Genomic DNA, 14,379 nt, shown 5'->3' with positions numbered 1-14,379 from the left:
AGTGAAAGAATCAAGTACAAAATAGGCAGTTGCCATCAGACTTTGATATTAATAACAGGTAACAGGTATGGAGCATTTACTATGTTCTAGGTATGGAATCATCAAATTTATTTCTCATGACAATCCATGAGGTAGACCTTATTGTCTCCGTTATACAGGCGGGTGAGCTGAATTTCAGAGATCTTAAGTGACTTGTCTGAGGTCAAACAACAGGCAAGTCGTGGAGCCAGAACCTAAACCAACACTTGCTGAATTCAGAGTCCACCATCTAGAAACTACTCTACACACCAGTAAAAATGGTGCGCTTCACTTAAGTGAGAAAAGAGACAAACGATATGCAAAGGGTGACGCTTTGGTCAAACCGTCTGCTTCCCACGTTCTGCCTAAGTTTAGCGCGCAATAGGAAGAAGCAAAGCCCTCGGCGTTGACCTGCCTGCTTGGCTTTCGCATCATTTGTCTGTCTTCTGTTGAAAGCGGGCTAACCACTAAGTAAGGCTACCTTTATCTTCAGTTTATGCTGTGATGTTGCTTTATCCTGAAAGGATAAACATGGGCTGTGTAACGGTTGAGAACTTTCTTTTTCCTTCTCTGAAAGTCTGAAAGGGCACAAGACAGGTGAGAGGAAACAACTTTCCTTTAGTAACTAAGTTCCTAGATGCTTGAGCGTGTGGCCCTGAGCTCGAGGTGAGTGACTTGGACCTATAATCTGCAATGAGAGAGATTTCAGGGTTCCCCACCCCACCCCAAATGGGAGCCACAGGAGAGTTGCTCAAAGTACAGGATGAAGAAGGGAAGTTGAGCATTTTACTGTCGACCACACCAGCCCCTATTCTGCTTATTCTGTCTCACCCACTCCTGCTCGTTCCTCACTCCAGGCTGTGACCCCAGCGTGAGTGATAGAAGTGGCAAGAGTCTCTTCAGAAGATTAAAGACCCACGTCACTAGAGGCTGCCGTCTTGCAAGAATATTTAGACATTTTCCACTTGGCAGTCATTAATATTCTTCAGCAGGGGATGAACGGAAGACCTGTTCAAAAAGGTTCCCTCTTCAGATCTGTGTGCCTTGGAAGATAAAGTGAATGCTAGGGTTTTGTTTTGAGATTAAAAAAATATTCATTGCACTGGGTTAGAGCTATTACTGCTCTTGAGAAGAAAACTGGATTTTTCCTTTGTTTTAAAATAACTAGTCATTTCACTTAAGACTCAATTTCTGTACTGAATCAGTCAGAGTAATGCATGGTGTGATTTTTCTAATATAATAGACACTACTTGGAATTGAATACAGAAAGACTCAAAAGTATTTTTTTATTCTTTTTTTTTAAAGATTTTATTTTTTTCCTTTTTCTCCCCAAAGCCTGCCAGTACATAGTTGTATATTCTTCGTTGTGGGTCCTTCTAGTTTTGGCATGTGGGACGCTGCGTCAGCGTGGTCCGACGAGCGGTGCCATGTCCACGCCCAGGATTCGAACCAACGAAACACTGGGCCGCCTGCAGTGGAGCACGCCAACCGAACCACTCAGCCACGGAGCCAGCCCCGACTCAAAAGTATTTTATCGAGGGTGCATGAGCAATTTGACATCACAGAATCCCCGCAGACAGAAACAACCATAGAGGAGAGGAAGGAACTTGGGAATCAGACCTTGGGAATTATGCCAGCCTCTGGTGAGCTCTTTGGCTCTGTTAACTGAGAGCTGTTTCATAGCATGTCTGTGTTTCCTTGTCCTAAGCTGTGAAATGGGGACCACTTTCTTTCCTTTCGGGGTTTGTGCAGGGACTTAGCTAGAAAATGAGTGGCACATACAGAGCAGAAGCACAACACGGCAGCTGTTAGTCATCTTTCAACATACATACTGAGAACTGGTCACTAAATGGCTTGAAAGCCATTTACATCTGTTTGCTTTTTTTTTTTTCTAATCTTTCAGGCACCACTGCTCACATTTCCCTTGAATTTAAACATCTTTTAAAAGCTTTCAAAGCTTTGAAGCTTGATTCAGTGAAACCTGTTTTTATTCTGGGCATTTTTCTTACTGTCATTCTGAGTAAAACAAAAAACATTTACTGTCAAAACAACAAGGGTTTGCTCTCAAGCACAAAATGAAAGCAGATACGTCTGTCTGATCTATTTTGGCACCTGCCTGGCAGTTAAGTAGGACACCTTTTAATTTGTCACTTCTTCAAGATTCATTTGGGCTGGAAAAGTAAATCACCAGTGCTTGGTTTCAGCTAAACTTGAACTAGTTGGGCAAAAAGTTATATTCTTTATCCCTCAGACACATACTTTTTCGAAAATGCCAGTTGGAGAATAAACCATGTATTTAGCAACCTACATAAGATAGTAACATTTTTTTTTTTTTTTTACTGTAAACTGAAGGAATTTAGAAATCTAACTTATTATCAAAGACCAAAGAGAGATCTGGGAAGAGGCATAAAAGGTTAATGCTTTTAAACAAGCCTATGTAGAACTATTTAAAAGAGTGAATATCCAGCTTTTTCCAAAAATTAAAATCAGACTATGAGTAAAGAGACTCAAAATTCAAATATCAACTCTCCCATTTGTTAGCCAGGGAAATTATTCAATCTCTCCGAGTTTCAGTTTCTTTATCTACAAGTGGGGATAATATCGACCCTGTGCTGTTTAGAAAATGAACTGAGGCAACAGACAGAGCAGCCAGCACCAACTGTGCACATGTTACTTGCTCAACAGGTGTGAGCCACTGTTGTCATTCAGAAAAGCTTCTGCAACGTTTTCTAACGCTCTAAGCCAGGAATGAGCATTTCTCACTGTGTGAGAGTCTCTTCTATCTGCACCAAACTTATTCTGCTGGAATCTAAGTCCTTCCTCTCATTTTCTTAAAGTCGGCCGTGACATCCATTTAATACTTTCTGTTTAATGAGGCCAGACTGGGGGCATGTGTTTGTTTATGAGACTACTAACACGACCATCCCTAAATCGAGGTGTTTCCCGGCATCTCAGTGACTTGATTGTAATCTGTGACCTGGCTGATTATTGGATAGACCAACTGACTTAGTTACAAAGGGAGATAAAAATGACACATATGCACACACACACACATATATATACACCATATTCACACATGCATAAATATATATACACATGCACATTTGTTTCTGTTCTTCAGTACATATAAAAGTCAAAATCTAGCTTCAGACTTCGTTTTGTCTTCTGTTTTCTGTTGTGGAGTGCGTAGGGAATGTGAAGGAAGCCAAATGCCTCCCTCTTTGGGTCCCCTAAAGCAGATGACCTTGAAATGAACTATGGCAAATTCTTCGAGAGTCTAGATTAACCTTGGTTTTCCAACCGACAGGTTAGCAGGGCTTGAGGAGAAGACACAAATCTATAGGGCTAGTGCCCGGGGTCTTCACCTTGGAATGTCCCAAGTGCTAAATGTGATCCAAATACCACATCTACACAGGGTGTCCGTTTCCTGACAACATCCTCCTCATTCTTCACTGTGGCTGCTTTTCCAAGTGTAACAAGTACCTGAGTTCAACTGAGGACAAACTGCTCTAACTCCTGAAGGAAGCTTCCTCTCCTGGCCCAGTGCCAGCAAAACAGGGGTCTTCCCCGGGTCAGATGGAAGCTTAGACGGAAGCAACGCCTTCTTCCAACCCCTCGCCTGGATATCCTGCAGACACTGTGGAATAAAAACCAGGCTAAGCTGTTGATCTCAAACATGTTTATTTGTAACAGTTTTACATGGCATGTTACAGAAATTAATGGAAAATCTCTAAAAATTTTGCTGTTCTGTTGAATGCGTTGTACATAAAGTTAAAAATAATGTGTCCGTATATGTTAACAAACTGTCATCTGAGGTAAAGTTAAAGTAGGTCTAGAAATGTACTGCAACAGTCATTTTCTCTTTCTCATCTTTATTAAAAAAATATGTGTCAGAATGCAGAAATTGAAATGAACCAAACCCACAGAGTAAACATTATTTTAAAAGAAGGTGCCGGTACATCACACGACAGGGTTTCAGTAGACACTGGGATGAGCACGAGTTATCAGAAAAGTCTGCGGCATGTGAAGATTGAAGAGCTATGGGGAATGGGGACAGAAGGACAGGTGGCGTTTCCCTGGTTTCAAAATTTAAAGTGACAAATTTAGTGCTAGTGGAGAATGAGGAATTAACAGTGGTACACGTGGATTTTCTATCGATCTAACCAGAACTGTGCAGACTCCCCATGGCCTTTTGGTATCGGCACCTCAGCTCTTATTTGGAAATGTCACTGTCCTCTTGGGATATAGGATTTGGTGGTTCTGAGCTCGCCAAACAGTGCTTGTTAAAAGTCAGAATTCTGCCAATGATAATATGGATGGCAGTTTAACATCTTAATTTCTTTCCCTCACTTTAATGCATCACATGGGCATCTTAAGTTCAGAGCCAGTTTACATCCTCCATCGCATTCAATGAATGATGACAAGTCCACCGGGCTGTCACTTTCTGCTATGAAATTAACTCTAGACGGTGTACCTGAAACAGCAGCATCAGCCGGAGTTCACCGCGAGCGTGTCAGGAGCCGCCCGAAGAATCAGTATAGTGGTGCGACACTGCGAGACAGACTCAGACAGCCATAGTGAGGAGGAGATAGCACCACTTGTTTAGAATCGGAGTCACAGACGGTATAGCAATTTAAGCTATTTCCCCATGGGAAATGCCTCTCTCATCGAATCCATATCACACCCTTCCCATTCTCCTCTTCCTGTGAAAGGAGTACCTAGTCACAAAACGTGTGCAATTCCCAGAGAAATCATGTGGACCCCAGGTGACCGCTGCGGACGGAGGTAAAGGGCCTCACTTTCTGGTTCTTCAGACCTTCCACATCAGGGTGACATTTACATACGTTCTGGAATGGACATTTGGTCAGTTTACCTAACTGGAAAAAATTTAGATTCCAGTGGCCTGATAATGTAAAATTTGGACTTCAAACAGTAACAATCAACTCGACTTATCAATTTTCTCTCTGTGAACAAGCACACCTTCTTCCAAATCATTTTAGTTTCCATTGATATGAAGAATCAATGTATACGGGCCCATTTAAGTCAAACATGTCAATGTAAATTCTACTTTTCAAATTTAAAACCAAGTAATAATTACCCCAAATCCAATTAACCACATGATTCTTGAAAGTTTTCTTCTTAGTGTTAAACCACTAAATTCAACATACTGTAACTGCATAGGAACATCAGGAAAACACATTTGACCTGTAGAACAATTTTCTGTAGGGCAAAAATATATAGATTCTTTATGAAAATCATGTGCTAAACATCCGAACTGAACACTGCACTTTTTGTCTCATAAACGTAAAAAAAGGAAGCTTCCACTCCTCTGTCTCCTGTACAAACAGTCCCGTGATCTCTATGGGGGTAGGTGGGCGTGGAGAGGTGGGAGGGTGTCAGCAGCTGAAGGACAGGCCTGCCGAAAGGGGCCGTCTTGCTCTTGTCTGAGGCAGAGGGCGGGCGCTCCCATGGAAAGGCTAGAGGAGACGGTGGGGCCACTGGCCCCCTTCTTGCTCACTCGCTGCTGATCACCCAACTGCTCCTGCCAGCTGTCCCTGAACTCCTGCTTCCTGCCGCACGCTCCAGAATAACATCTGGAAAGTGAGCCCCATCCATCAAGTGTGTCACATCTCGCACTCAACCTGCTACCTTCTCTACAGTGTAATGGCATTATTAAAAAGCATTTTCATTAACATTTATATTTACAAAAAAAACTGGCAATTTTTTTTCATTAGAACTCCTTAAAGCCATTTCCCTTAAATATTTAAAGAGTTTAATGGTAAGGTTTTTTTTTCAAGTTATAAAATAAAAATCCCATTTGAATTTTCTGATGTACAAAAAGAGATAGAGATGAACCATCGTGAGCACGGAATCAGTTTGTTATTCTGAATATTCATGTCACCATTGTTCCATTAGAAAGTTGGTTTTTAAGATCCAAAACCACATTACCAGGATTGTACCAGGATTATTTGGCAAATGACTTTCTTTGAAAATGGCACGTGGAGAAGACACTTGTCTGCATAGCGTCACAGCAGCAAGATATCGGAAAAATAAAAAATATCATTTAATTGTACTTAGAGTTTAGAGCTTCTTAGGAAATCAGATGTGTTTTTCGTCTTTCTCATCAATGGGATTCGATGTCCTCTCCTACTCACAGAGTGAAGGTTCAGACCGAAAGCTGTCTTTCTTCACCAGGATGCAAAATAGCTAAAGGGCTGTTTTGGCAACCTTCTCGATCATAAAGAATAATCAATCACTTATTTGTCTTGTGATTTCAAGTTAATTCATTTCATATGAGGCTTTTTTTTTTTTTCCCAGTTAGATTTCTTCACCCACACCTAAAAAAAGTCAAAAGCAATACAAAAATTTGTACACCCATTAATTTTCAAACATGACAAAGAAAGGAAAGGGGGGAAAATGGCAGACCGGGCCCTGTGGAGTCATGACAAACATTATCATCTGTCAAAAGGCCTATGGATGATGATGTTGTGGTCATAGAAGACCTCTTGCTTTTGCCTAAAGGAAGTCAGTGCCAACCCTGTTGTAACTCTCTGAGGCCTGTCACTCCAAATGGTCAACAGGTAGAGAAATAAAAAGAGAATTATGATTTTGCAGACCGGGTCATCTCAAACCCATGCTAAGAGAGCTCAGAATATTTGTCGGGTGAGCATTTGCTTGACTTGTGACTTAATGTTGGGTATGATTTTTTATACTTTTGAGGGGTTTTTTTGTGCTGCCATAGATATCTGCCATTGGTTGCCAAAAACTCTTAGTTCCCGCTTCCAAACGAGTTCCATTGGGCAATCATGATTTCTTCATGGGGTGAGGTGAGGTGAAAGAACGCAAGAGAGCCTGTGGCGATGCTGATGTCCATGGCAGTCTTGAAGCACCCGCCACGAGCCTGCATCGATGCTATTTCTTAGGTCTGTTGATCTGCGCATAGAGAGGCTCCAGCTCCTACGGATAGAGGGACAAAGTGAGACCTGCTCTTGCCCAAATAGGATTTTCTGAGATGGTTTAGGAAGGGGAGTTTGGGATTAGAACAGAAAGGTGATAGTTTATAATGGATGACCTTAGGTTATTTTTGGATTATTTGATCATGGTGCATATCATTTTGGCAACTTTTTTTTATCATCAAGAACTCTCACCCAGGTTTGTCCTTGGTTTTCCAGCTGAGACTGACTGCCATGTTAAGGGAAATAGCATGGTATAGCAGAGAGAGCTGGACGAACTGTGGGATGTGGGCAAAATACTTATCCTTTCTGAGCCTCAGTTTCCCCAACCATGAAATGGGAATAATGCTGTTTATTCTACAGGGTTCTGGAGAACTAGAGATAACATATATAAAGCATCTAGCATGGTGCTGGGTAGTAAAAGGTCTTCAGAAAATAGTAACAATTATCATGAGTCAAGTGGACATTTTCCCAACACAGCTTCATGAATGTCCACTTGAGACCACTGAAAGCCTATTTCAAATGACTCTGGTTTCTACGAGTAGTGATGACTAAGTGTGTTTTGCAGTAAGAGAAATAGCAATGGTGCCTTTTAGCTCTTAGTTAGAATCTTTTGGGATTTGTTTCCATTCAGTCTGCCATTTTAGGTTTGGCCAATCATTTGCCTGCTCCCATGGGGCTGTCCTGACACATACGCAGGAATTTTCACCAGTGTATGACACAGCGAACATTTAACCCAAACGTAAACGGGAAACGGTGTCTGGCCCTGTTGAAACCTCTCCTGATTCAGTTCATGCTGAGATGGCCCAGGGCATGCTGGCCAAGAAGAGGAGATCAATACTCTGGTCTTAAGCATGCATAGGCCTTTCTGTTAAAACTGACCTTTATGCTGTCACTCCGGGATGTTTATGCCAGAATTAAATGGACACAGTGATATCTTAATTCTGCCATATTTGATATATCAGCTTGCCTCCTGCCATGCGAGTACAGATTCTTTTGATATTCTCGAACCATAAGATTGAACTGACATTCTGTGAGCCCCTACTACGTGTCTGGCACCATACTGGGTATTTTCAAGTACATCGTCTTTATAACTCATCACAACAGGCTTGTAAGGCAGATGCTTTATCTCTTTTGCAAATGAGAAATCAAGCACAGAGAAGTTAAGTAATTTGCCTATGGTCACACAGCTAGTAAGTTTGGGACATGAGACCTGAAAGTAGGGTCCAGTGCTTTTTCCAGTTTATTATGACAGCTGCAATTAATATTAATAATAAAACAACCCTTCCATCTGTAGAGTTGTAGAGTGCTCTGGAGTTTATAAAGCATGCTCACGTCTTATTGTATCTGCCTATCAGTTTTGGGAATGGCTTTTATTCCTTCCATCTCATTTTGCAGATAAAAACTGAAGGTCTGAGAGGTTGTGTAATCTCAAGGCCGTTGCGCTGTCTCTCATGTATTTATCACATAGCTTGCTTTTCTTGCAAAGTGGGAATGGACTAGAAAATGATTTTGCACAGTTCCATCATTGTACAGATGAGGAATTTGAAGCCCGGAGAAGAGCTTTTGTCTCCTCAGGGTCATAGTTACTTAGTAGCCATGCCACGAATAGAATCCAGGACTCCTGCCATCAGATCCAGCATGTTTTCTTCTAGAACTCATTGCGTTTGCTTTCCTCCAGGGAGGAGGAGCTTCCCACCCTTCGAGGCACCTATTTTGTAATATAACAGAGCGCCAACATGTTCCTCTATGCTTTCCACCCACGGGACTTCATACTGTCCTCGGAAACATAAGGAATAAGTGTAATCCTTCTGCCGAATGTCCGATGACAGAAAGCATGGCAGCCTATTTTTCCACATCCTGCCTCTGGCCTACGGTCAGCCAGTTCCTCCTGCCATTTCACACATGCAGCCCTGGCACAGCAGGTGCTCAGTGAAGGTTTGCTGAACTAAGGAATGCCGCATCGAGGTTCTACTCGCTCCACTGCTCTGATCTCTTTGTCCTAAATACACTCCAATTTGGCTTTACTCTCTCCAAATCTCATCTAGCAAAATCTACAGCGTGACTTATTAAGCACCTCATCCGTTCTCTGCCAATGTCCTGAAATGTTTCAAACACCTGTTGTGAGGCTAAACATGGACCTTTCCGGTGTGTCTGTGTTTGGGGTGGGGTGGACGGAGCAAATGTAGGGTAGTGAGGGAGCTAACTGACTTCTGGGAAAAACATTTCTGAGGCTGCATCTTCATCTTGCCTGGGCAGACTTTCTCAGCCCACTCTCTTTTCAGATGCCCTAAGAAGTCAGGCTGCCTTGATCTCACCTTACAATTTGCTCTATTCTAATTTTGGAAACTAATTTATTCAACTGAGAATGACACCTAAAAACAGCAGAAGACAGCAGGCTCAGACAGGGTAATTAATGCCACACGGCATTAACTTTCTGCGGCTGAGATAAATATTCACACACTGCCTCTTGCCGGAATTCAGCTTCAAACACCCATCACAACAGCGGTAAGGGCTGTAGTCAACTCTCAATTATCCCCACTAATGAAGGGGAGCAGTGGCGCGGAAAACCCCAAGCAGCAGATAATCCCAAAGCCTGACACTGTGATACATTATATGTTTTGGCAATAGCTTTACCTTCCCTGTTACAGAATCTTAGACTGTCAGAGCTGGAGGGGAGCTAAGAAATCATTTGATCCAGAAATTTCTGACCTGGCTTCTGGCAAGGTCATGATTGGGTCTTTAGGCTATTTTTGATATTCCAAAAGGCCTAAATGAAATCACACATGAACGCAGCATGCTGTTGATGTATTTTTTTCAGCAGATTTGACCACATCTCTGCCCACTTCAAATCCTTCAACGGCTCTGCATCACCCACAGGGTAAGGTCACAGCTCCTTAGCTGGGCACACAAGACCCATTAGTCTCATAGTCCATTAGAGCTAATAAATGCCTCTTCTAGACCATGAATCAAAGCTCAACCTCCAGTCACATATATCACGCTTAAAAAAACTTATTTATGCCTCTGCCAGAATGATCTTTCAGAAATGGATCTGGTCATGCCAGTCTCCTGCTTGAAACAATACTCCTGACTCCTTATTAGCTCAAGGACAATGCAAACCCCTAAGGATGGCGCACGAGGCTCTTCCAGTTTGGCTCCACCTTCCTGTCCAGCTTCATCTACTTCCTCCCTCCCCTGTGCCCCACTTTCTGTACTCTGTTGCCCAGACACCACAGGACTTTCCCATCTCTGAGACTCTGCACAGCAGTTCCTTCTGCCTTCGGGGCCTCTCTTTGCCTTGCACCTGGGAGTTCACACTTTCAGAACCAGCTCAAATATAAAGGCAGCCTGGACTCGGCAGGTGATGGGGGCCACTCTGCTCCCGGACTCCTGCAGGGCCCTGTGGAGGCCTCTGTCTGCATTGTCATCATGTTATCTCGTAGCCCCTTCCACACAGTGAGCTCCACTGCGCCTTTCACGCCAGTGTCCCAAATCCTGAACCAGAGCTTGGAACACAGGAGGCCACCCGCTAACATGGAGAATGAGGATGTGGGTGAGCGAATGAATGGTTCGTCTCTTAATGGGAGTTGGCAAACACTTATGAACTTTAAGCTCACTTGTGGTTCTGACATAGTCATAGCTTCGTTTCTAGAGGACGACAAAGTAGATGGAAACCATACAGTAAAAATGACTTAAGCTGAATACCCTGTTTGCTGGGAGGTGCAGTGAAAGGATGCGGATCTGAAGTCAGGCAGATCTAGGTGAGGACTCCTACTGCCAACTCCCTCCAGCCAAGGCCACCAGGAGCACACTCGCAGTTGAACAAGTTGGGTTTATTACTCACTGCAGTGAGGGGACCCATGGGCATCTCTGTAAGAGGGTGTTAGAAAGGGCTTATAGTAGGATTGGACTTCTCTTAGATGATTTGGGCGAGAGTCAAGAAAATAAGGTTTTTCTCTGGGTTGGATGCTGTAAGGAATTGAGAGTATGATTGTCTTAATAATTCTTATCTGGAAGGCAGGAAGAATGGAGCAAGGCTAAAGCCAGGAGAGAAGGACATTTGGTCACTGTTATAATTGGGACGACGTTCATATCTGCCTGTGCTCAGCCGTGGCCATCGAGTGGTCTTGGTTTGTCCTGACCCATCATGGTCACGAGCGGCCTTGTCTGATGTGGGGCATCTGTGAACGTGTTCATGTTCAACACAAGAACACCGAGGCCTGGCTGAGGCCCGCGCTGGCTCTGCCTGTCCGCTGCTGTTCTCTTTCTCAGTGTTACCCACTTGGTGACCCTAGGACTCTGTTAGGTTACTTAACCCCTCTGAGTGCCAGTTTCCTCATCTGTAAAATGAGGCTAGAAATCCTCTCTGCAAGAGGTGTGATGAGGATTGCAGGGGAAAATGCACATTGATGGTCCAGCACAGAAGAGGTAGTCCAAAAAGAGTGGGTCCCTTATGTCTGGGCCTGTGGCTTTATTCTTCCTTTATAGAAAACGTTTTTAGGCCTAATAATCACCTGTAGGTCGCTTTCCAAATTGTTTCTCCTTCATATCAATAGTTGCAACTGCAACTAGGTTCTGTCATGAACCCTAATAATGGCTCTGGATCAGCCCAGGGAAACCGTGCAGAAGGAATGTGGGGTCGATCTAACGAGTCTGATTGCAAGGCCCTGCGGATAACAGAGCCTTCCACGCGTTTGCAGACTACTTTAAGTATGAATTATGTGCTCACGTACACCAGCCAAGTAGAATCATCGAATTAGAGTAAGAAGAGCTTAGCTTCACAGAGACGTTTACCGTCTGTAAAGGACTTTGCTCCATCACATACGTGCTCTCGCTTGGGCATCACGCTGGGGCTGTGCTCTGGGTATCCTCACCTCCATTTACAGTGTCTGGCTCTCTACAGTTTGGCGACTTGCCCAGTGTCACTCAAACAGCACAGAGCAGAGCTGGGATAGAACCAGATCTGTGATTTCCTTTAGTTTTTTTTTTTATTGCAGCAAAATATATATAGCATGGCTTTTGCTGTTTTAATCATTTTTAAGTGTGTAACTCAGTGGCATTAGTTACATTCAAATGTTGCGCAACCATCACCACTATTTCCAAAAGTCTTTCATCATCCCAAAAAGACTGTACCCATTCAACAGTAACTCCTTATTCTCCCTTCCCCCAACCCCTGGTAACCTCTAACCTACTTTCCATCTCTATGAATTTACCTTATTTTTACATCAGCTTCATTGAGGTATATTTGACATACAGTGAAATGTTCCCATTTTGAGCGGACAGTTTGATGGTGCTGACACGTGCATACACCGTGTGGTCCTCCCCAGCACAGTCAGGTTATAGGACATGTCCTCGCCCTACACCTCCCCTGTGTCCTTCTCAGTCAACTCTTCCAGTGCTGCAGCCACTGAGCTGTGTCCAACCACTACAGATCAGATTGGTTTCCCCTGGAGTTTCATGTCAACACATCCAGGTCTTTTAAAGCCCACTCCCTTGCTATCACCCTGTGTTCCCTCTTGTCGATTCAAAGTAGGCAAGGTCCTCAGTCTGACGACTCCTTTCCTGCAGGAAGAAACTGAGGCCCGCAAAGTGAGGGTTGTTTTTCCAAGAGTCCACAGGGAGCAGTGGAGCCAGGAGGGCAGCCCAGGATCTGGACTCCCATCTCTGAGCTTGTTCTCTCACCTCCCCTACCTAGCCCAGCTCTCTGGCTTAGAGTATAGGGGCACATAGTTTCTTACCCCACATTAGAATGAGCCCCTTTTGAAAGCCACCTAATTGTGCTTATTACTTTGCATCCATTTAATTTTTATTGTGTTTGTTTTTGGAAAGCTTTGTCATATCTAATAAAAGTATCTCCAAAAAAGATTATTAGCGAAGAGAAGACACGGCATGCTGAGAAAGGACGTCTCGAATATGAGGTCAAAGTGCGCCATGCAATCTCCTTGCTGAGTAAGCCCATCTACCCCATCCTGGGAGCCTAGGGGTGAGGTCAGCACCAAGCCAAGCCAGGGGTCAGATGGGAGCAGGGAGGTGAGAAAGCTTGAGTCTCTTAGTGTTGTTCTGCTGAGGCAGAAACTTCAGCATCATGGTTTTCCAGCCCAACACGGGGGCTTAGCTCAGTGGGTTTCACATTTCCTGGCTTGGCAAATGAACAAGGTGGTAGTAGCTAGGGAGTGAAAATAAGGCTGAAATAACTCAAAGTTCCTTGTGAATACATGAATAGGGTCATCAAAATGCAAGGGTTTTAGAGCCAGAGGACCCCAGCAATCTTCCTAACTACTATACGAACCGAGGCAAGCATTTCAGCGGGGCCTCAGTTTCTTCTCTGTAACATGGGGTTTGTAACATCTACATCATGGGATTGTAACAAGTAATAAGTGAGCTCATATAACATAAAGGATTTTAACAAGTGGGGGGAGTCCTCCCTTCCTTTTTATTCAAAAGAATGGAAAAATATAAAGCTTTCTGACCACTTTCAGCCATAAATCTGGCCTTCAGGGTAGAAAAGTCTTCAAAACATAGGATGGATTTAATGATAATACCTTAGAGATTGGTGCAGCTGCCAAATACACTTGCTTCCTGGGGTCTCGGGTACTGAAACCCATTTGGTGAGCACAGAGGTCTTGGCCTTTGTTAGCTGGGAATAAGGACAGCCTGGGGGAGGGGTGCTGTTGGGAGATCTTATTTGAGGACTGGGTCTTCCACGTTCTAGCTGGGTGACCTGGGGCAGATTAGAAGGTCCTAGAAGGTCAAAGCTAGAAGGGCCTCTGGGCATTGTTTCACAGAAGAGGAGACCAAAGGTCAGAAATGAAGCCATGTACCTCACGTTATACAACGATTAAGTCGAAGAGAAGCTGCTAAAACCCAGGGGTCCTGGTCCTGTTTGAGTGCTCCTGACCATTTAATCTGGGTCTAGATTCAAATCCTAGCCCCACTACACGCGAATTTTATGATTTTAGCAAATCGTTAACCTTGCCACCTTACCTGCCATATTTGTGAAACAGGAATAATAAAAATACTTGAGTGTTCCCTTTAGGATTGAATTAGGTGATGTTTATGAAAGTGCTATAAATATGCTAGTCATTTTTTAGTATATTTTATTGGTAGTAGTAAATGAAAGGCTTGTGATTACCTTCTGCAGAGTGATTCTAGAAACAGTGAGCGTGATCTAAACCAGAAGTCAGCAAACTACGGCCCACCGACCAATTTTGGTGGCTGCCTGTTTATGCAGTAAAGTGTTATCGAAACTCGTTTGTTATGCACTGTGTTTTGCTGCTTTCCTGCTACAATAGTGGGGAGATTATGCACCAGAGACCGTATAGCCCACAAAGCATGAGTATCTCACAGAGCGTGCGCCAACCTCTGATCTAAATGATCAGTGTATTCTAGTGCCCACTATTCCAATGGC

At 43.5% G+C, this 14,379-nt stretch overlaps 1 protein-coding gene across 35 annotated transcripts in view; it reads right to left on the bottom strand.

Moving 5' to 3' along the window:
• Positions 1-3,682: 3,682 nt before the first annotated feature.
• The window catches only part of DAB1 (DAB adaptor protein 1), a 1,091,055-nt gene continuing 1,080,358 nt past the window's right edge, over positions 3,683-14,379 (bottom strand). For all 35 annotated transcript variants that reach the window (XM_070609446.1, XM_070609447.1, XM_070609439.1 and 32 more), the window contains one exon: positions 3,683-6,975. Coding sequence is in view for 12 of the 35 variants with exons in the window: in XM_070609467.1 (XP_070465568.1) it covers positions 6,931-6,975 (45 nt within the window). In the remaining 23 variants the exon portion in view is untranslated. The remainder of the gene's footprint in view (positions 6,976-14,379) is intronic.

Source organism: Equus przewalskii, chromosome 2 (genome assembly GCF_037783145.1).
Source record: "Equus przewalskii isolate Varuska chromosome 2, EquPr2, whole genome shotgun sequence".
NCBI lineage: Eukaryota > Metazoa > Chordata > Mammalia > Perissodactyla > Equidae > Equus > Equus przewalskii.
The sequence above is the reverse complement of the archived record's forward strand: the minus strand, read 5'-3'. Positions and strand labels throughout refer to the sequence as shown.